Genomic DNA, 22,905 nt, shown 5'->3' on the forward strand with positions numbered 1-22,905 from the left:
TAAAAGTGTCTGTGGACATGCAACGTTGTCTCACACGCTAACTGACCTTTAACCTCTCTGGGAAGCAGTGGGGGATGAAGGGGCTGTTTTAGTCACAAGGTGAAAACATGAGGGCAGGTGCTGCCCATCGGGGGCCCTGCTTCCAGTATAAGGGGCCTGGCTCTCCTGTGATGATGGATGGGTCTATCTGAGATGCCAGGCTCCTTTGGGGCAGAGTCCACAGCAGGGGAGGCCCCATCTGGGAAAAGAATGTCAAGGCTGGCCTGAAGGGGGAGATTTATGCCCCCAGCTTCACGTCCAAATGGCTTCGTCTGACACTGCTTCGACAAGTTGGCAGTAACAGCTTTCCTCTCCTTTTTTCCAAACAAGAGTACATCTTTTTTGAGGATGTCAGGAGGATAAAGTGATCAAACAATGTTATGGTCAAGTTTTTCAAACCAGGCTGTCCTTCTTTTCACTGTGTCCTTCAGTGCCCTGAAAAATACTTTAAACACTGCAGACAGCAGATGCAACATTTGTCAGTGAAGCCATCTTTGTATTTTTTGTCCTGCTAAGCTAAGAAGAAGTCACATTTTTTTAACGGGGAATTATGAGATCTTTTTGTTGTATCCAACCACAAAACATGCAAAATTGAGGCCAGACAAACTGAAACAAACACAGCACATGACAAACATTGTACTTTTTTTAGTTGATTTTTAAACCACTTTGCCATTCTCCATACTTACTCACACGCACAACCATGTGAAATAAACACAGGTGGTCGGATGAGATCATTCAATGACCAGAGAAATCTCTATTGGTGAGTTCAGGGTAACAAGAATCAGAGGCCCCAGCAGTCTTTGACAGGCCCCATTAGTGCCTTGGCTGGAGGTTTGAAGGGTAGAGGTATTAAACAATTAGAACCACAGACACACATGTGGGAGACAGGAAAAGCTCAGTGTGTGTGTGAAAGTTTGTGCAAATGTACGTGGGTGTATTTGGTGGGTGATGTGGGTACCCAGGCCTAGAAAACTGGTCACACAAAAGAAAGCACAGTGTCTCATGTGGAGCTCATTTCATCCCTTCACTTTGTGGCTAATATGGAAAGTTTTACATCTGTGCATTTAAACAATTTAGCTTACTGGAATGTTCAAGGAATTTGATTTAGTGTTCTTTATGTACCTTTATATACAGCACAAGAACATGGGACTGATACAATATACAGTGAAATAGTTACTTATATTTTATACAACACATGTATAAATACCAAATGTAACAGTGCAAGAAAGTGCAAAAATGTAGTCGCTGTTGAGCTTCAAAAGTGCAAGTGCAAATACACAAATCTAAACAAAAACAGGAATGGATATAACCAACCCCCCCTTTTAAACCACATAGGGACAGCTCAGTCTGACTGATTATGATGTGAAGAATATTAACTTTTGAAATGCCTTTTGCATTTTAGATAGTTTCCTTTCAGCAAGTCCTAGAAAAGAGGTCACTTACAAGCGGGCCCCAGTCCGGATCCGGACCCAGAACCTGTCTGATGTGGACCCAGACCTAGAATATAAAATCTGATGGGGTGTTTGTTATTTTTAACTTGCGCAACTTTTGCTGTCTTCGCGGTAGTAGTCAGGAAACACATAGACCAAATGCATGTGAGTTAAGCCATCCCATGTGGTACACTCAGCCAATACATAATATATGCCAATGTATGTATATATATATATATATATATATATATATAAAGCAAAAGTTTGACATACACCCATTACATTAAAATGGAACATCTTTCTTGCCTTTTCAGTCGTAAGAGCAGCTTTAAAATATAGATATTGTAAATGGAATGGATCAGAATGAAGGTTGAACTTCATGTACACTGTATGTATCATTTGATTGAGCATGTGTGACTCCTGGCAGTAGTATAAGGCAGAGCAGAGCGATGTTTTGGTTGGAACACCTAAACTTGACATTGTGCCATCCCCATAATCCAACCAGGACTGTCAAGCAAAACGTTGGAGAATCTCTAATTAGCCAGAAGAGTGAAAAATGGGCATGACCATGTTTGCTTTTTGGTAATGTGCAGAACCACTTTGTGGTGGGGCAGTGATGATGCTCTAAAATATACAACAAGAATGGAGCCTGTTTCACTGGAGGTTTGAGGTTGGAAAAGCCCTCAGCATTAAAAGCAAGTCTTCATTTAGTTAATGTGAAGCCAGTTTTAAGGGTATGCAGGGAAGTGTCTCCCCAAAGAAATTAGGATAACGCTCAGTTTTTCCTCCTCCCCTCAGCAGGACTCTGCAGGTTTAATATGCACTGCCTCAGGCTTGTTCCATCTGCTTCTACACTCCATCAGACTGAAACACCCTTACATATACATACAAAGACTGACACTACTCTGAGTTGGTGCTAACATGCTCTCATCTGAGAGCAGAGGAATAACAAAGGGACTGGTGATTCTGTCTGACAGCATCTATATTTCTTTTACTCCATCTTAACAGTGGTAAAATTCTGCATGTTGAGATTTTTATGTTACCTTCCTCTTATAAAAACAGGAAAACAATGAAGACATGTTGGTAGGTCCATTAGATTACTTTTGTAATTGGCAGTTTTACAGTGCAATGCTCTATAGGGGAGAAAATGTTTACTTTTGGAAATTATCTATAAATAAATTTGCAAGATTGTTAAATAAGAATGCCAGACTTTACAGTAGATGATGGAAAACCTTTAATAGTAGTTAAATTACTTAATAAAGCAATAAATGCAACCTGTGGTTGAGTGCTTAAGATTCCTGCAGTTGTGTCTGTGGTGCAGGAAGTACAATAGATGAGCAGTAATTTCAGGTTTACATGGTAACTGTGAAAAATAATGTTGATCCTAACCATAAATTGAGCATTCCTTTAAGGAGTTACACAAGGCAGCTATTTAACTTTAATAATAACTAGTCTGGCACAACACATAGTCTCATATCATAATGTAACTTCCTGGTCCACAAAGCAAAATCTAGTAGTTTTAATATAAAGGCCCAAAAAGAACCAGGTTTGAGTCCAGCTGACCCATCTTTTTTGTTGTTACTTTGCTGTCAAGCGTACTTGGTTCAACAAGATCCTTAATCAAAGCAACTACTTCACTACCTTAAATAGGACCCATAACGATGTCTTTTAAAGTACTGACCCCACAACCAATCCCATAACATCAATTGATTAGAGGTAGAAAACATCATACTTAGTGTTTAAATACATCATTTGACTTGTGGCACCATCTCTTTAATTGGATGCTATCTTTAAGCTTAATGTGAGACAGAAAGTTCAGTGAGGAAGATATGGTCTTTCTTGTTCACTTTCTGTCTTGTTTGGGCTTTTCTTCTGCTAATCTAAAACGTCCTGCTTTTCCCACGCTGTCAAATCTTCTACATAATTTATGGCATCACTATTCTGTCCAATGGTCTTCCTGCTTCACTTCTCACCCAGCCAATCAGTCTGTTTGCCATCCTTTTTTTCTGTAATCTCACCTCTTCTTTCATTCTTCAATACCAGGTATCACACATCCCACCTCTTCCCTACCTTTGTCAATTTCCCAAGATAAAGTCTGCTTCCTCAAACCCAGCAGTGTCTAGACTCCAAGCCTTTTCTATCAACCAGATAGATAGATAGATAGATAGATAGATAGATAGATAGATGGACGGACGGACGGACGGACGGACAGACAGACAGACAGACAGACAGACAGACAGATAGATAGATAATCGTTAAATTGACAGACATGAAGAAAGATCTATCTAGCTTAGCTACACCTCCACACATGTGTCTTTGTCGTAGTGTCACAGGAACGAATGAATACCAAACCTTTATTTATACTTGAGCCCATGTCTGGTATTCTGGGGTCACTGTGGGTCACTTGCTAACCCACTGCCACTAATGCTAAAATTAAGAGGGGTGCTGTTTACTTTATGTTTTTTCCAACCCTCAAATTCCTGCACTAAAGGAATGTAAGCTTATATTTCACAACACAAACCATTCACAGGCAAATGATCCATGACTTTTGCCAGAGTAGCAATTTGTTTGTGTACAGGGCAGTTTTTCTTTGTACAAAGTTCATATAATTAAGGTTAGGCATATAGGTATGGGGGGGTTGGGGTTAGGGTTAGGGTTAGAGATGAGAGATTTCACACTCATTTGTCATCTTAGCCAGAACATCCAACTAAATCACCCCTGAAAGTCTAAATCAAAAAATTAACAGAAATATATGTTAACACCCTCAAGCAGCCTCACATCAAATAATGATCTAAGAGTTAACTTAATAACAAAAAAATATTCCTGGCTGCAAACATTTAGCAAGAAATTCGTGGCTTGCTAGCTCACAGATATGTTTATGAAATGCATTTGTGTTCACAACAGGAAAATCCATGGGGTCTTTGGACAGGAAACAAACAGGAAACTGTGGAACATGATCAAATCAGCTACAGGTAACAAATTAAACCTATGCTACATGTAATTATGTATATGCAACCATTGACCAAAGATATTTGTCAGTCTGTCTGTTGTGCAGTGGTTTAAGACATTTCTAGAGCTTTCCCCTTCTTCATAATTACATTGAGCTCTTAAGTTTGCAAATAGGTCAGTATAGTTTTTTCTGCTGGTGAGTAGCAGAACTGTGAAGTGCCCCTCTCCATATGGGGGAAGAATCAGGAATGGGTCATTCAGAACGCATTTCTGAAGAGAGTTGCTTGTACTTTGGTCTACGTTGTAAAATATCCCCCAAGAGCCCTTCACAGTGTGAGTCTTCCAGCTTCAGTAACAGTCAGGGGTCAAAGAGCAAACCCCAACAGAAGGATCTGCTTGTCACACTGATCCACAGATATCCTGCAAGCATAAACCTGCCTGCTTTGTTGCTGACTTTATGGTACAATAATACTGTTTTTGAATCCAGTAACAAAAGTCAAGCTATGTTTTGTTTTGTGTTTTAAATCCATATTCAGTGTTATAAGAAAAAGACAGAATACCACTTTAATCTCCATGACTACTGTGAATTTACAACCAACAACCAATTAGTTTATCTAGCAATGATTAAAAAAAGAAAACCTTTTTCGCCTATTTGTCCTCATTTATTTATTGTTTATTATACATTTGTCTTGGTTAGGCTTAGGCATGAAAACTAAGTGATTTGGTTTAGGAAAGCATTATGTTTGAGTTTTAAATACATAGCTTCATCATGTTAATCCATTGGAAACTTTCTGACTTGCGATGTTAAACTGGTGGATTGAATCTCATACTATCTTGTGCTGAATGTCTGAGCATACAGTACATCTCCAGACTCTCTTTTTGGGACTTTAGAAGCATTTATATGTTAGTGATTTGCTACTACTTGGGGGCAGTATCAAAAATATGTGGGATGTTTTGTTTGTGGATGTTTTTGTGGTGGAAATGACAGAAGTCAAAGTGGACAGAGATCCATTTTGTGGTGAAGTGAAACTAAGTGTTAAATAATGAGAATTGTCTTACGCAGCTGTTTTCCATACTTCTTTATCCCTTTTAACATTTGGTCCTCTTTGTTTCTAGCAGTCTACACATCCCACAGCTGCTCTGAAACCCCATGCTGGGTCTATGAGACCTGTACAATAGGAACATTAATTACGCCAAGCAGTCACAACCTACAGCCTATGACTGCAAAGCCCTAATGAGATTAGATCCACTTGGATAGATTAAACTTCCCAAAATGTCTCTGTCAAAAAGGGGCAATTGGAGTTAACAAGCTCATTACTGCACTTCAAGACAATGTTCAGCAAAGGTTATTCTCAGCTTGCAGCCAAGGGACCATAGAAGATAAGTAGTTGCAAGTAGATCTTTTTTCATAGTGGACAATTTGCAATACATTCAAGTTGTAACATGAACTTTGTGAAGGTGCAGAAGATTAGTTTGTGTAAAGTCATGTATTTTGAATCCAAGGGTGTGTCACACACATGTTTTGCAGCATGTTTATGACACAGAGCCTTCTGCTCATTCTTTCTTTGAAGACATAAATCTCAAGAGACTGTTGGATTTATCTATTTATTTTTCAAAACTATTTTTAAGTGTATTATTGTCCAAAGAAAAATGCAACAGGGTGCTACATGTGGGCTTATGACTAAATAAACTTCAGTCTCCATGTTTATCATTCTGAAAAATGTGTAATCTGATGCAAAGGTGCAGCACATTCATCTGACACCAATGGACAATTCTGGCTTATTGAATAAGGGCCATGTTCCTTGATATGCATGGATAATTACTCGATCATTGTTTTTATTGTTTTTCTCAATAGGTTGATAAATCATTACCAGAACTATCATTATATTCTCTCTACATATGTTGTAGAATCTGTGTGCATGAAAGTGGTGCTACATGCCAAGGAGAAATCTGGGCTTTTCACAAACAAGAAATGGGTTTGCACTTTGCTTCTTTTAAAAACATTCAATAAACAGATTCTTCAAAGCATTTCCACCAGGATTTGATTTTCTCTTTTTCTTGCACAATGCTCTGTGACTGTATTAGACAGGGGTCTTGCCCTCCATTCTCTATTAAAAAAGAGAAGGAAATGGGTGGAGCACTGCTAAGGAAAAACCGTAAGAGCAAAGGGTTACTGGGCTGCAGATGGACCAGTTGGTATGACCAGCCGTGTCTCATTTTCACACGGAGTTGTAATGAGAACCTGCTGGGGTGATGTTAAGCACAAGCCTGAGATCAGCTTACCTCTTTCCCAAACCTCTGACCTTAACTGTCTGTGAAACTGTATTGGTGATGGAGTGAGCATGTTAAAAGAAAAAGGGTGAAAAAAGTTTTAATAATGGTTTGTTTTGATCCAGTGCAATCACCCCCCTTTGGATCCAAGTTACCATGTATAGTCTTTATTTCTTGTAATCTTCAAAAGGTGAAATGCCTGGGATGCATCTCTCTGACTAACTTATGTAGTGTTTTGCTTATGTGATGCATCAGCGGAAACCCCAGACCAATTTTTTCGCTGCTGCCTGTCTTGACCAGGACTCCCTTGAAAAAGGGGTTCTTAATCTCAATGAGGCTGGCATATACGAAATTTTAAGAAATATGTATATAAGCCAAAAGCACAGTTTGCAGGCTAAAGAGAGAGCATGTGATTTATCACACCACAGTATGGTCAAGCCTGCTGACCTACTGCTCAGCTTAAGAGCTCAGTTTAAGGTTAACAGAAGGATTTAGCCCTTAAATGGTTGTGTGAGTGTCTCTACAGAGACAGAACAGACTGAAAACACTGTGAAGAAAAAGGGTGTAAGAAGCATGTAAAGTATGTAATAAAAAATATTGGATCCACATCGAAAAGCAGCATTCTCTTTATGTAGTTTATCATGATAATGTAATTTTCATGCAAACAGTTAATCATAGCCTATGGAAAACAAATAAGCACTATTACATAAGATATACTTATTAGTTTCCCCAAGTCAGGGATGCTGTCTGGGATATTTTTAAAGGAATTAGTTAGGAAACTGGACAATCCAGTGAAAATCCAAACAAGGAGAACAAGTAATCTCCACAATTGTAGTACTGTCTGGTCAAACACAGAAACTTCATCTGAAGTTTTGTTTTTTGTTCTTTTAATTTTTTTAACTCTTTTCTTCCCTATTTCCTTTTTAATTTTATTTGGGAAATTTACTACATCTGTATAGTGCAGCATTTTATTCATAAAACACTTTTCACACGCGCTTTGCTTTCTTATGGAAAGAAAAACAAGTGAAGTGGGAACCTTTGCAAAAAAAAAAAAAAAAAAAACTCTGTTTAAAAAGAAGGGGGTGGGGCACATAGACCTATAAGCCCTTATGACATGTTTAATTCAGAGCATATAACCTACCAGTAGTTTCTGTTTGTTTGTTTGTTATTGTTTTTTTGTTTTGTTACTGTACTTAAAACAAGTTACTGGTAAGCTTTTTTAATTATTCTAGAGGTTGTTTAGTGGGGTGGAATAGTTAGGACTTTGTACCCTGGATTAATTTTTGAGTAAACAATTCTCATCACTTTTTTGCTGTTGGGAAACCATATAAACTTAAATTAAAAACAGGCATCCCAACAGTAAATATCTGTTTTAAAAAAAACATCTGCTGATGAAGAATCCACAGGGGTAATTGGGAAACATATCTGTGGGTGAACTCACCTTTTCAGCAAGAAATTCTATGTGTCTTTCATTCAAGCTTGGAGTCTGAGCCTGACAAGAACCACACTACCATATGCAACTCATGGGGGTCTGAGAGGGGATAGGAGCCAGAGCTTAAATGCCGGAGGAGAGAGGCAGATTTGGTTTCACCCCTGGGTGTGCTGAGTGGAGGTCTGCTTCTCACACCAGGGCAAACCATATTTCACCATGGGTGTATGAACCTGCAGACCTGCCCAGAGGATTTCACCACTCCTAATGATGGAAAATTAACGCTTCACTGAACTGAGCTAAATGCCCCTACTGACATCCCCAAACTATTTACAGCGCGCGTCGAAAAACAGCAAGCTGATGGATCACTCTGGGTATATTTCTGGTGATTTGGGCGTAATTAGGAAAACCTGTCAGCCAAATTCTGTTATGATTTCGTCTAGGGCTGGAGACAGGAAAAAAAGAGAAATCGTCAGGAAAATGACTGGTGATAAAATACTATGAGCCACAATTGCAAATCATTATTTCTCTCAGTACCCAGTGGAGAAACGAGGGAGAATTTCGGGTTTTCTTTGCTTGAAAAGGCAAATTAGTCTACCCGGTTCACCTGACATCAGGAAACTAAATCTGCTAAATGAAAAAGAGTTTTTTTTTATGTACAAACTACAGACTCCTCCCAGACATGTCTGGAAGAAAACCTCTAGTTAACAGCAGGAGTTGGCCACTGACAGACTTTCCATCCACTCTGGCTGATGCATGAATAAGCGTTTCTCTTACCTCTTTTACGCACGAACAAAATGAAAGTTTTTATTTCAACTGTGACAGTGTTGTGGGTGATATCAATGCCCTGCATGGAAGCCATCCACGGACTGTACAACTTTGGACAGCATGATTTATTCTACAAGAAGAACAAATGCAAGCAAATTCCTGCAAACCTCCTCCTTTGTCATGATATAGAATACACGGAGATGCGCCTGCCGAACCTGCTCGGACACGAAACTATGAATGAAGTTCTGCAGCAAGCTTCGTCTTGGATCCCTCTTGTTCAGAAGCAGTGCCACCCCGACACAAGAAAGTTCCTTTGCTCTCTTTTTGCTCCAGTTTGTCTGGACGATTTGGACGAGCCCATACAGCCGTGCAGGTCGCTATGTGAAAGCGTCAAGCGTGGCTGCGCGCCTGTCATGTCCGCGTTTGGCTTTCCATGGCCAAAGATGTTGGACTGTGACCGTTTCCCACTCGACAACGACCTGTGCATACCACCTGCAAGCATCGAGAACTTTGTGCCAGTCACCAAAGAGGGTAAGGATCCGGCTCACGCGGATTCGCGGTTTTAGAATTTAGATCCTCTACACTGGAAGTACTGGGGGTGGAAATGTTTGAAATTTCATAAAATACTTGAAATTTTCAATAATTACAAACGCCACTCTTGGTCTGAACATATCTGATATAGGTATATATATATATATATATATATATATATATATATATATATATATATATATATATATATATATATATGTATATATATATATATATATATATATATATATATATATATATATATATATATATATATATATATATATGTATATATATATATATATATATCACTCACAGAGATATCTAATATTTTGTGCTCAGTTGTGGGCAAATTATTCATTTCATCTCATTTCTTTTTAGTGCCCAGGATATGCGATGCCTGCAAAGAATCAGATGAAAATGACAACGAAATTGTTGACAACATTTGCAAGAATGACTTTGGTAAGTCCCACGTCTTTATTACAGCAGTAGTCCCTAAAGTGAAGTATGGGGGTCCTAAGAGGTCATCCTATGGTTCCAAGAAATTAAAGACAGCAAGGATAAATTTAACTGTTGAATGTACCTTAATTACAATAAAACCTTCAAAAGAATGAGTACTGTTACAGAGATTGTGGCTTTTCACTCCCTCTGCAAATGGAGTATGAGGATCATATGCATCTTAGATGGTTTCCATATAGATCATTGTCAAAATGTTGCTTTTCTGCAGGTCAGAGCAAAAAGTCTATTTTATCTTACTTTCAGTTGAAGACTGTGATGTGTATTCTCAAAGTTTCTCAGCAAGCATTCTGGCAATATGCACAAGTGGACATTAGAAGGTTGGAGGACTGGTGGTAGAATAAGTCACAGGACTTATGGGTATTTCACTGTTTAACCTATTTTTAGGTTGATCCTCCACCTAAAATGTTACTTTGGTGTTTGAACAAATCTTGCTGTGTTGGGGTAATAATAGATCATGTTTGGATCAACGTACAGACTTTTAACATTCCAAACATAGCATCAATTGGCCTGTTAGAGAAGCTGGGTTTCTTTTGGCTCAGAAATGTTGAGATGACTTCCTTTCATGTTTTTCATAATTTTCAAATGCAATCCTTTTATCCTGGCAATTGCTGTCATTCTTTACTTTTTTTTCCTGCATGTATTTTCAAGCTCTGAAAATCAAAGTCAAGGAGATCTCATACATCAATGGCGACACCAAAATAGTGCCAGAGAATAAGAGCAAGACCATCTACATGATGAACGGTGTGACAGAGCGGGACATGCGGAAGATGGTGCTGTGGCTGAGGGATGGACTGCAGTGCATCTGTGAAGAGATGAATGACATCAACGCCGCCTACCTGGTCATGGGTCAGAAGATGGATGGCCATCTGGTCATCACCTCACTGAAGCGCTGGCAGAAGGGACAGCGGGAGTTTAAGAGAATTTCACGCAGCATTCGTAAGATGCAGTGCTAGAAAGGACAGGCAAAAAAATGTCAATGTCGAAGGTCAAATTTAGTTTATTTTCCTTATCCAGTTGACACACAACTTGCAGCTATGGGTCACATAATCTGCTCTACAGCACAGCAAAGATGATTCCCAGGATTCAGAAGACAACCTCTTGTTTTGTCTATTGGTCAAAAGAGGCACATACAGGAGTAAAAACTCATTACATATATAAACACATTTTTTTTCTCTAAAGCTATGATGTAAGTGGGCCTGCAGGTAGTGGATAAGGTACTAAAAAAAACAAAAAAAAAACAGCTAAACACTTTTTGGAAGTTCAGTCATTGACTATCTTATTTTGCATGGAGCAAGTGCCCCCTAGTGGACAGTTTCTAAAACTTTAAACTCTTCAACCTTTACATTAAAACCTACTTACATTAAGAGCTGGAAGTGTTGACAGCATGAGATGAGAATCTGTTATTGAAATGCACAAATGAACTACAAAAATACTCTAGTAAAATATTTTGATGAAGCGTTCCAGATAAAGTATTTTCATCATTAAGAAAATCAACTCTGCCATAGCTCCACTGACATAAAAACTGATTCATCTTGTATAGTGTGTATTGATAAAGGTGTGATTCCTTTGTGTGCGTAGTGTGATTTTCAAATATTTGTGTTTTTATATTCCGTTTTCTCAAGCAAAAATGAGAGATAGCTGGCTATATTCTCTTTCCATTCAACATTTTAATATTCTTGATAAACCTTTTGTACGTGTGTAACTGCAGCAATTTACCACCATATGATAAAACTAATATTTTTCTACTCCAGTAATTCAGTTAAACTTTTTTTTATTTACATCTTTATTGTGTGTGTGTAAACAAATTGGTTTGTGGAAGCAAGCTACACATTTGTGATTTTTGGTCAGTAGTGTTTTGATGAGCAGTAACTTGGTAAGTAATCATGAGGTTTTGTGTATGTTTGCTATAGTATGTAAAGTATTTTTAGAAGTATTACAGTGTAAATATCAAATACTGTCATTTATTCTTGTATAAAGTTTTCAGCAATTAAAAGTTGCCAAGTACATGTTTGTCTGTGTGTGTCTGGAAAAATATGATTTTTTAAAATAAATCCTATGTCCATGGATCCATTCATCAATGCATTTTCTAGACCCGCTTATTCCAATGCAGGGTTGTAGGGGGGAATGGAGCCTGAGAGGCAGAATACAATTGACAGGTCACCAGTTCATCACAGGGCTAACACACATAGACAAGCAACCACTCACTTCACAGTTGGTGTTTGGACAGGAGGTGGAAGGTAGAGTACCCAGAAAGAACCGTCATATGCATGAGGAGAACTGGCAAACTCTACACAGAAATGCCCCACCTGAGATTAAAACCAGGAAACTTTTTGCCATGAGGGACCAGTGTTAAACAACATATCATTGGGCAACCTACATCCATGGTCTAAGGTAGAAATAAACTAGGTAATATGAGCTCACTTCATCTAGTGGAACTCGAGAAAAATCTGGTTATGGGGGGAGATATTTAGTGGTGTGCCAGTAATATTTCAACAATGGAAAATACAGCTTAATTTGATGTCTTGGCTTTTAAATTATGTAAGATTACCTCTCAGTTAGCCAGTTTATTAACCCTGAAAACTCCTTAAGGTTCAGATTACTTTGTGTGAACATATAAACTATTCATCTATCCATGTATCTATCCAACTTGTCATAGGAGAGGCGGGCACAACCAAAAAGCCAGTCCATCACGCGGCCACATCTAGTATATTTATTCTCTTAGTACTAGAAACTCAATGATGTGAACACTACTAGGGCAGATTATTCAAGGAACCCAGTGTTAACACATTCATGAGGATGCTAATTAGGGAATAACATAAAAGCAGCCTGAGAAACAAGTTTGCCACCTTCACCTGAGGACACTTAAATGAATTCAATTTTCTGTCGACATATTGTTTCATCAAAAAAAGTACTGACTAGACCCATTTCAAGCTGTTTTACCGTGTGTCATCAACCTTTGATCTATTGGACAACATGTAAGGCAGTGCCAGACATTTCTAACTAGCTAGGTTAATGACACTGTCAGGTGATAACTCTGGGAGTTCAAGCTGTGAAACCAAATCAGAACAGAATTTGGAAGTGGTATCTTACAATATTTACATTACCTGTTAAGAATGTCCAACATGGAAGTGGCATTATTTAAATGTCTCACTATATCAGTGATTTGATTTTATCAATACCAGACCTTCCCACATCTACAATCCTCAAAGCCCATCTTGATTCACATGGCAGTCATGTGAAAATTTTCACATGACTGCCATGTGACTATAATGACTCACCTCCACAATCCTCCTGTGGTGTATCACAGTTTGTTTGAGCCAAAATACCTGGGACTCTCCCACACCCAGTGGGCCTGCTGATCTTCTTAAATGAATGCTTAAAAGCAACAAACTCTTGACTGATCTAAACAGTTGTTTCATTTTAACCTGATACACTATGTCCCTGTTGTCCAGCATCACTCAGAAGAAGATGTTTCCATTTTTATTTTTTAAGATAAGCTTAAATAATTATTTTTTTGAAGAGCTGTTAATTATGACATGAATTTCCCTGCAAGGGATTAATAAAGTATTTCTGATCTGATCTGATCAGCCCTAATTAACGCAACCTCTGTGTCAGTTATTTTATTTTTATTCTGAATTAAAATCTTTCAAATGGCAGATTTTATGTTGATATATAAAGTCTGAGCATGCAAAACAGCATAGCCTATGTGGTCAAAACAGAGAGGAAGATTAAGCTTTATTATAAGATCGCTACTTAGCTAATTGTAGTACCATTTTTCTTTTTGTATCTGTTGTTTAATATAAAGAAAAAATATTGACATGTTGTGGTGTCACATCCCAAACATGTACTCTTTCATTTATAAGTGTAGCAAAGATATTTTTTGCATACCTCTCCATAACCATGTATTTTTTAATGTTAAAACCTATACCAAACCTAACAAATTCACAAGTTATGGCAAACTAAAAACATAAAATTCTGTTAGCACCACATCCCTTTCAGCAAGGAGGTTAGTGGTTTAAGCCTTGTCTGGGGGGCGGTTCGAACAGTGGCCTTTCTGTGTGGAGTTTGCATGTTCTCCCCGTGTAAGCATGGGTTCTCTCCGGGGACTCCGGCTTCCTCCCACCATCTAAAGACATGCATGTTAAATGGTCACTCTAAATTCTCCCTAGGAGCGAGTGTGAGTGTGAATGGTTGTTTGTCTCTCTATATTGGTCCTGCGATGGACCTGTGACCTGTCCAAGGGTCCAACCCTGAATTCGACTAAGTGGTACAGAAAATGAATGATTGAATGAAATATTACAGGACATTTTAAATGTTTTACATTGCACAAACAATTTTAGATGAACAGTAAGAAATTGCAACATCAAGATTAATTTAATATAACTGGAAGTTCTTAATTGCACATTGTTTTTTTCTACCTACCTAACTTTGCAATGTGAGTGACTTACACATGATTTGCCCTGTGAGATTGCGTTTCATTCATAGACCCTTTCATTACAAATTTAATATAAAAAAGTAAAATATCATGAGATCACAAGCAGTGGAACTAAGCTTGGATCCCATGTCACAGAAATATAATCATTTCTTCATTTGTTAAGGTAACAGATGTAGTTCTGTAAAACTGCAGGAAACAAAAATGCTGCAGAGGATTAGGAAGGGGAGTAACAATGCTCAGTCATAATGTGTCATATAATCAGTCATTACAACAATCATAGTCACTGGCCTGTCCCTTAATGCGCAATTCAGGATACACAACAGAAGAATTAAACTACCTAATGATGAACAGAAGAATCCGATGCATTTAAAGTTGTGGAAAAAACTCAAACAGGCAAAAGACGGGACTATGTGGGGAATTTGCTATGACTGAACGCTCTGATGTGACGTGTAGGGAGGGCGGGAAACGTACAATCCTATACAGTCTATGGTACAACCCCTGTAAGTTACGGTGGGAAATTAATGCGCATTGAATTAGCATTGTACGGTACTAAACGGCACTAAAAGCTATATCACATTCTTTTTTATCGAAAGCCAAAAAAGCCACATTTAAGGTGAGATAAAAGCTCATTTTAACCAACAATTGGAATAATTATGTTAATAGCAAGACAAGTTTTTTTCCCCTTAGGGGAACGCCCCCAACTTAAAGAGTTTGAATGTACGACGCCCTTGAAAGCAGCAGCTGTGTCGCTGTTTCTACCGTTGCTTAGACCCAGGTACCTAAAGCTTGTCAAACATGTGTGTTTTTATGTTTTTGTCTTTGTAATTATCAATTTTTGCAAACAAAATGACAAACTCCCCTTTACCAGCTCACTCGACACCGAGTGTTTGAAAGCTGACAGGCACTGCTCCGTTTTGACGAAGCTAAAAAGTCCGCGGGGAAGTTCCCTAGGAAATCCCCCAAGACCGTTCGGGGATATTATTCTCGACACTGATGCGCCAAATCTCCGGCAGAATTTACCTTCTCAGTGTATTTCTGCAAGACACTGAGCAGGAGCAGAGGCGTCAAATGCTGGATTATTAAAAGGCTGATCCATCTGTCAACCCTTCGAAGTCTGCAATGGAAAACGCGAGTATAAACACGGAAAAAGACAAAATGCGGAGTTACAGCGTGTTGAATACTCTATATCATGAGACGCGGCAGGAAATCGAGCTTCTCAACAAACAAATCTGTGTAAAAGACAATATTATCGCCGATTTAAAGAACAGATTGGGGAGACATGAGAGGATCTACATGCCGTTGGGAGATAAAGAGTCTATGGTCATCGGTCCGTCCAACTCTTTGGTGGAGAGCTTGCTCAAAGAAATTTGCAAATTAAAACAGAAGAGGGACGAAATGGAGTTCAAGGCATCCCGACAGGCAGAGGTAAAATATAATAAAGGATGGAAAGGATGGAAACAACCATTCACACTCACACTCGCTCCCATATACAATTCCAGCTGTTGTGGCTGTTATATTTATTCCTCTTGCCCTCTTTCCAGGAGATCCAGAGGCTGAATGTGAAGCTCAGAGAGTTGGAACTAGAGCTGGGGAGTGTCAGGTGTCAGCCAGACCACGAGAAAGACCAGGAGATTCAGAGGCTGCGGTCAGCCTTGGAGGAGAGGGAGCGGGCCGAAGCCACCAGGACCGTCCTCTGCACATCCCTGGCCGAGGAGGCCGACAAGCTGCGCAGCCAGCTTAGGGCAACTGTTAAGGTTTGCCAGGAGCTGCTGGCCAGACTGGAGAGAGAGAAGAAGGGGGTAGGACAGGTGGAGGAGGTGGCTGAGCAGCAAAACGCTATGGAGGTGTGTAATGTCTTGAGAAAGACTGGTGCTCACAGCTTCACCATTTTTTATGTTTATTTATTTTTATTTATTTATTTATTTGGAGAAAAACTTAATGTAACTTCTCACCTGCAATTTTTACAGACACCAGAGTCCTCAGACATGAGTGCTATAAAAGCTCAAGTTTGTCAGCTTCAGGAGGAGAATCAACAGCTAAAGCAGCGTGTGGCTTATGTGAGTCTTCATTTACAGAAGAACATGTTGCAACAGTATTTTTGTTTTTGAATTGTGGAATAAGACTGCTGACATTCAACATGGCCTGAATAATGAAATACGTTTTTTTTTGTTTTGTTTTTTTTGTTTTGTTTTTTTTAGGTACAAAGTCTGAATACTCAGTGGCAAAAGTATGACTCCAGCAGAGAAGACTACATCCGAGGTTTGTGTCAGAGGCTGAAGGAGAGCACAGGGCAGGGCTTGATGCCTATGATGGGCTGTGTTAGTACAGGATTGCTTCAGCAAGAGATTTCCAGGCTCAACGCCCTACTGGAGGAGAAAATAACAGAGTGCGCAAGACTGGACAGAGAAGTTGTCGAAATTAAGAGACAAGGCAAAGAACGAATCCAAACACTGGAGCAGCAGGTTGGTGCTGCCTCATTATCATGGTGCATCTCTGCATTTTGTTTATAAAAGTACCCTGAAATATATTGTTGTGCATTAATCGCTTGATTTTGTAAATCATATAAACATAAAAAAATCTAAGCATTTGCCTATTCCTTTTTAAGGTTCTCATCTACACGGATGACTTTAAGTCAGAACGAGCTGACAGAGAACGAGCACAGGGTCAGCTTGAAGACCTGAAGGAGCAGATTTCTCAGTTAAAACAGCAACTACACAAGCAGGTGAGACGACAGCCCTTCGAGTTTGGTGGATCTGCAGAATCATCAGCTTTTTGTTGTCTTTTTTTATGGCCACGTTGCTGTATGCATGACTTGACTGAGTCTTTGTACCTTTCAGCAGGGAGCAAGCAGAGAAAGCAGAGAAAGCAGAGATGTGATTCCCATGTGTCGTGTGCACATAGGACACAGGATCTCCACAAGGCGAAGTAAGGACACTTCAGAGCCTCTGGTGAGGACCCCTGCTGAGAGACAGCAGCAGCCTACTGCTGCAGCAGCAGCAGCAACACCGAACTCAGCTTGGAATGAATACCCGGGTGTGTCAGAGCTACAGTGCCCGCAGTGCCTCGCCAAGTTCAACGACACAGAGGCTGCAGAATACCTTAACCACTGTGAAGAGTGCGCCAGGCTATAAACTATTAGGAAAAAACAAGTTAACCCTTGCAGTTGTTGAACACTGAAGACCAGCACTACAATGCAGAAAATAACCTGGGTGGAGATTCCAATGCGGAGATGCTTGACTACAAATGAAACAACTTAATGTGTTTTTTAGACATATTGACGCAAAACCCAAAGTTCCCCTCTTGGAAGAGAAACTAGTTCATTTAGCCTTTCTGAGTCTTGATGAGCACCCAGTGTCATCTTCTGAAAGTTGTCCTGTGGCATCGCAGGAGTTTATTGCGGTGGTAGAAAGGAAGCCAATGCAATATTCAAATATTATATACCTCAGTGTGTCAAATAACAAACCCATTGCACTTTCTTGACATTTGGCAAACTAATCGTAGGATGTTACGATTAAAAGATTATTAATGCATAAGCTTCTTGTTTTTCATCTAGATACCTAGTTTTTCATGTGGTGCTATTAGTTTTTCATTTAACTTTACTATTTCTGTTTAATAAAATATATATTCTACATGACAGAATTAAAACTATATAGTTATATTGATATTTATCTAACTGGAAAGGGCTAATCTTTTTAGTGTAATGTGCAATGAGATGCCTTTTTTCCAGCTAAGCCATACTTTGTTTAGGTTTTTTTGTATAACACATTAATTACATAACAGAAATAAAATGTTTTAGACTTACTTTTTAAAAGAAAATATGTAAAAACTGCATCAAAACTGACAATATTCTTTATTTTAAATTTTTTATTCATGGAGATGTGCTGTTATTCTGGAGGCGGTGCGTTATTTTTGTAATAAAAGACTGATAACCCATACTTAATCTCACAGTGATTTTTTTTTTTTTTTTGGTTCAAACTTGGGTGTTTTTTCATTCTTGAGACAGACTACAGCCCCAAGCTGCAACCACAGATCACGATCTTGCCACAGAAACGTTGGCGCTACTTAATCTAAGTCTGTGTGCATGTCTTTTTAGTATCACGTGTATGTTTGTGCACGATGGAAAACCCCTTCCCGGTGTTGCCTGAATGGGCACGCTGTACTGTGACAGCCAGATTCCCAGCTGTTGTGTTGCTGAAGGAAACATGATGAAGGGTACTGAGAGGACCGTCTCATATTACACCCATACCTCGACAACTGCTTAAAGATGAGCAACCAAAACATGCAGTCAGTCGCAGTGAAGTTTAATTTTGACACAAATGCACAAATAGTGTGGTTTAGCAAATCAATTGTCATAGGCTTTACGTAGTAAGCACAGGAAGCTGGACATCCCCTGCTAAAAGGAAGTAGGTAGTTAGAGTAAAGTCATAGCCAAATAACTTGTATTTTTGTGCACTTTGTCACATACTTTATTTATGGGCAGATAACTGTAACCTGACAAAGGGTCACATGTTTCCCAGTTTTCCATCAATTATAAACCTAGAAAAATGTGAACACTGTTTTTCTTTGTTTAGCTATAGTCACATGAAAAAGGAAGTGCACCTTCTTTCAACTGCAAAGTTTCTTTTTGTATCAAGACACAAAACCTTTGACTTACAAGAGGATGTACTTTCTTTTTCACATGACTGTACTTGAGTTTGTTTAGAAAGTGATTGAAGAGCTATAATTCCATCCACTGGGTTGGATGTGAATATCTTTGAATTAAGTATGTGATGATCTGTCAGTGTGAACATTTTCATGCTCTTTTATAGTCCCACCCAGACTGAGACAGTCCTAATTATTTTGTTCATTCTTGACTGATTGCTAAGGCCTGGTTGTGGATATGTCTTGACAAACAGCAGTAGTCCTTCATCTCACTGTATGTTAGTTTGATGTACGTGTCCCCGGTCTGGGCTGAAAGTTGGCCACTGCAGATTTCCTATTTAGGTCCAGGTCTAAGGCCCCTGACTGAAACAAAACACTGGGGTCTAAGCATGGGATTGTGTTTGTGTTTATGGAGTTGATTTGGAGACCAGGCTTAGATTTATTAAACCATTTTAACTTGGAATAGGTCTCAACAATATAGGCTGCTGGAGAATGAAGTTTTTATTTTTTTAACTAATTTAGAAGTGTTTTTAAAAACATGTTTAAGTAGGATACAAAGGACTGTTACTGTAAGGTCTGAAAATTAGTTTCAGACCCAAGTTAAAAAACAAGGTAGCCTCACATATTAAATTACTAAACAGCTAAAAGGGAAGCTACAGTATTTGTGACTGAATCCCTCTCTAACACAATAATCTAATTAACATGGCACAATAGCCTGCCTTCAACTCAAAAGCCCACAGAATGAGTGTTGCCAAATTAGGCTTTTATAGGGCAACTTTAGAATCTCGCCTATAAGCAAACCACAAACAGTGGAGCAGAAATACACACAGGTCTTAAAAAGGCCACCAGTTGTCTGTTGGGGATTCTCCCCCCGCCTGCTCACACCTACACATTACAATAGGGTCTAAAAGTGACTGAACACACATACACACACAATCGCTCTACCCACCAATTTGAGAGTGGAAAAAAATAGGTCACAAGTCCCCACCTGAGTGTCTGGGAACATTTCTAAGAAACAAAGAATTATTATTAAGAAAGATTACAGCGATAGATCAGTTCCTATTCCTATCAGTTCCTCAAAGCATCAGGATGTTCTGATGTAGCTGTCTTATACTTAGACTGATGGGGGAAACTTCAATCTGACACTTATCCAGGCAAATACAAAATGGATACTGTAGTTACGACCTTTAATCTTCTGTGTATCCTAAAAGAATGGGAATTTCCCTCCGTCATGAGGGAATTCCCAAAAAAGGGAGACATTTATTTGAAATGGATTGTTTTAGATTTGAACAGTTGATTTTAATTCGGTGTTTCTCAATTGACAGAATTGGTAGTAATCCTGTTTTTGTTTCTTTTTTCCGGTTTATTGGTAAGAAAGTCAATTGTTTTAACTATTGACAACAGCATTGCACCAGATTTAGCCAGTAATAAAGAAGGGGATTCCCTTCTTGGAATTGTATGTAATCCTGAAGCACTTCAGGCAACAAAAAACTAAATCTGATCAAGAGTTATAAAGCAGCTCCAATCACTTTAAATATGCCTAGTCACACTCTCCACAACTCACTGACAGACTGCTCTGGTTAAGATGCATTTTATGAGAACACATTCATTCCAAATGCTTTTATAGACTTATAAAACTGTCATCATGAAGCCTCGACTTGCATGGCCCCTCATCTTTACATACATAAAAACAAACTTGTCTCATCTTCACATTTTATTTAGATTATGCCCTACGTTTGTGTCTCACAGTTTTCTAGGTGTTTTTGACTAGTCTACATTTGCGTAGTTTTGTGGGACATTTGCCTAAATGTGGTACATCCGATATTACATCAGCACTGACTTAGAGCGAGCGCACACTTCAAACACCCAGACAGTCATTCATACCTGAAATTATTTATGAGTCAGAAGTGGTTCATATGTGTGCTCCCACAGGTCTAAACCCTTTGTTTTCTCTTAGATGAAGATTTTTCACCACAATTTTCTCATTCGCTGTGCAAAAGCTCATAGTGAAATCCCACTTTTGAAGAAATAGGCACTTTTGGGGAAAAAGGGAAGCAGTGATCAACACCTCACACAGTAGGTCACTTTGGCTCTCTATACAAACTATGGAAAGTGCGTTTAATATCATGTACTTTCATACTCCTTTTAAATAAGTATGACTATATGTCTTTGTCCTCACGTGCATCCCTTAAGTGCATGTATGCCTTTAATAAATTTATGTGAAATTAGGTTTTACTAAAGAAATTAAAAGCAAACTGAACTTTAAAATCTGTTATTTTGTCAAACTCACTGTAATGCATTTAGCTTACCTTTACATAACATCATTTAGGAGCAAGGAGGGGCAAGTGGTCTTTTATACTTGACAAAAAGTTCACTGAAATGTCAGTAGGCCTTTTACTCATGTTAAAACACACTAGGGGAAACATTTTATCAAATAAGCTGAACACATCCTGCCACTTGTGTTAAGTATAACGCATGTATATTATCGGCATCTACGTCATTGCACATATAACTTCACGCTCATTTTACATTAATAAATGTACTTTATTTCTTCACTAGCTTAAACTAATTGTCATTGGAGTTCCACAATAAGGATATGTGAGACCCAGCTACACATAAATCAAGTAGTCCAACAGCAATAGCCTTCTGTTTGACATACTTCACAACTGAAACTGTACCCTGAGATCTACTTGACTCAGATACAAAGCCCCTCTTGATTATGACTGTTAATTGGAGGATTTCCCAAAAGGAACCTATAAACGAGGGTGTGACTCACCCTGCAACCTTGTGTGTAGCCGCAATGCAAACGAGCAACAATCGGTCAAATTCCTGCCATTGTGCAAGTAAAACAGCTAAACTCGCCAGTCCCTTGCACCTGGTGGTTTTTGAGAAACATGCTTATTTGCATATTTGCTAAATGAAATTGATGTCAATGATTTCTTCAACAATACGACGCTACAGCTGGTAGTTTTTAGCTTAGCGTTAACATTTAGATGGAAATTATGAACTACGGCAAGTTAAGGTCTGAGGTGCGTTACTATCTGCCAGCTTGGTCATGCAAATATGCTGCACAACATCATACTGCATCCACCCATTATCTGTACCGCTTTGTCCATCAAGGGTGGCGGGGAAGGTGGAGCATTTAATAGGTGAGAGGCAGGGTACACCCTGGACAGGTCACTGGTCCATCGCAGGGCCAACGCCGAAAGACAAACAACCACACACTCACTCAGAGTGTGGGAGAATTAAGAGAATTAAAAGTGACCATATAACCTAACATGCATGTCTTTGGCTGTTGGGAGGAAGCGGGAGTACACACATGCAAGCTCCACACAAAAAAGCTACTGTTCAAACCTCCCTCCCATTATACAGCTTTTTTTTTTTTTACACAAAAAAGTAAATGACTTTCACACCTCAGCTTGTAATTAGCAGATACTCTCATGAATTATTGTTCTTGGACAAACCGACTAAAGGAAACAAAAGAGTTCATTTGTGGGTTTTACTCTCATATATTCTAAATAAAAAACATAGTAATTCATGCCAGCAGAACAAATTTATAAAGCCAACATTGGCTGCTGGTAAGTTAGTGAAACAACTTGAATCTTTCTACAACTGAAGTTAGTTTATATTTACACTACTTTTTATTTTATTTGCAATATATAAAATATCAAAACATGTGTTTTACAAATGCCCATAAACCTGCCAAAACTTCTTGAAAGCAGATTTTATTACCTTTGAACAAAGCCAAGCTAATGGCTACCTGAATTCCTGTCTTTGAACAAAATATAAGATCCAGTGCAATCCATTGGCAAATTTTTACTGGCTTTATATGAACACAATTAGAATGAGTTGGATTAATGTTGATTAAATTATATTCCAAATGAATTGGATTC

The 22,905-nt window shown here is 38.7% G+C and overlaps 2 protein-coding genes across 3 annotated transcripts; both read left to right on the forward strand.

The window, feature by feature from the left end:
• The first annotated feature begins 8,432 nt into the window (after positions 1–8,432).
• On the forward strand, positions 8,433–11,948 carry sfrp2 (secreted frizzled-related protein 2). Its single transcript, XM_041983680.1, has 3 exons — positions 8,433–9,417; positions 9,799–9,879; positions 10,585–11,948. The coding sequence occupies exons 1-3, from the start codon at positions 8,916–8,918 to the stop codon at positions 10,887–10,889; spliced, it is 888 nt and encodes a 295-aa protein (XP_041839614.1). The 5' UTR covers positions 8,433–8,915; the 3' UTR covers positions 10,890–11,948.
• Positions 11,949–14,824: 2,876 nt separating this feature from the next.
• On the forward strand, positions 14,825–18,306 carry tnip2 (TNFAIP3 interacting protein 2). 2 transcript variants are annotated; one of them, XM_041983679.1, is made up of 6 exons: positions 14,825–15,796; positions 15,913–16,215; positions 16,339–16,428; positions 16,570–16,833; positions 16,977–17,093; positions 17,212–18,306. In XM_041983679.1, the coding sequence occupies exons 1-6, from the start codon at positions 15,491–15,493 to the stop codon at positions 17,500–17,502; spliced, it is 1,371 nt and encodes a 456-aa protein (XP_041839613.1). In that variant the 5' UTR covers positions 14,825–15,490; the 3' UTR covers positions 17,503–18,306. The 2 variants fall into 2 exon arrangements, with proteins under 2 accessions (XP_041839613.1, XP_041839612.1); XM_041983678.1 differs by having other exon boundaries at positions 14,855–15,796; positions 17,209–18,306.
• Positions 18,307–22,905: the final 4,599 nt, after the last annotated feature.

The sequence above is a fragment of the Melanotaenia boesemani genome, chromosome 4, assembly GCF_017639745.1.
Source record: "Melanotaenia boesemani isolate fMelBoe1 chromosome 4, fMelBoe1.pri, whole genome shotgun sequence".
NCBI lineage: Eukaryota > Metazoa > Chordata > Actinopteri > Atheriniformes > Melanotaeniidae > Melanotaenia > Melanotaenia boesemani.

Excerpts from the sequence above, each read along its gene's own strand:
- sfrp2 (XM_041983680.1), top strand. The coding sequence starts at position 8,916 with ATGAAAGTTTTTATTTCAACTGTGACAGTGTTGTGGGTGATATCAATG. Across the intron at positions 9,418-9,798 it reads TGTGCCAGTCACCAAAGAGG|TGCCCAGGATATGCGATGCC; the intron begins GTAAGGATCCGG and ends ATTTCTTTTTAG. Across the intron at positions 9,880-10,584 it reads CATTTGCAAGAATGACTTTG|CTCTGAAAATCAAAGTCAAG; the intron begins GTAAGTCCCACG and ends TGTATTTTCAAG.
- tnip2 (XM_041983678.1), top strand. The coding sequence starts at position 15,491 with ATGGAAAACGCGAGTATAAACACGGAAAAAGACAAAATGCGGAGTTAC. Across the intron at positions 16,216-16,338 it reads AGCAGCAAAACGCTATGGAG|ACACCAGAGTCCTCAGACAT; the intron begins GTGTGTAATGTC and ends CAATTTTTACAG. Across the intron at positions 17,094-17,208 it reads AACAGCAACTACACAAGCAG|CAGGGAGCAAGCAGAGAAAG; the intron begins GTGAGACGACAG and ends TGTACCTTTCAG.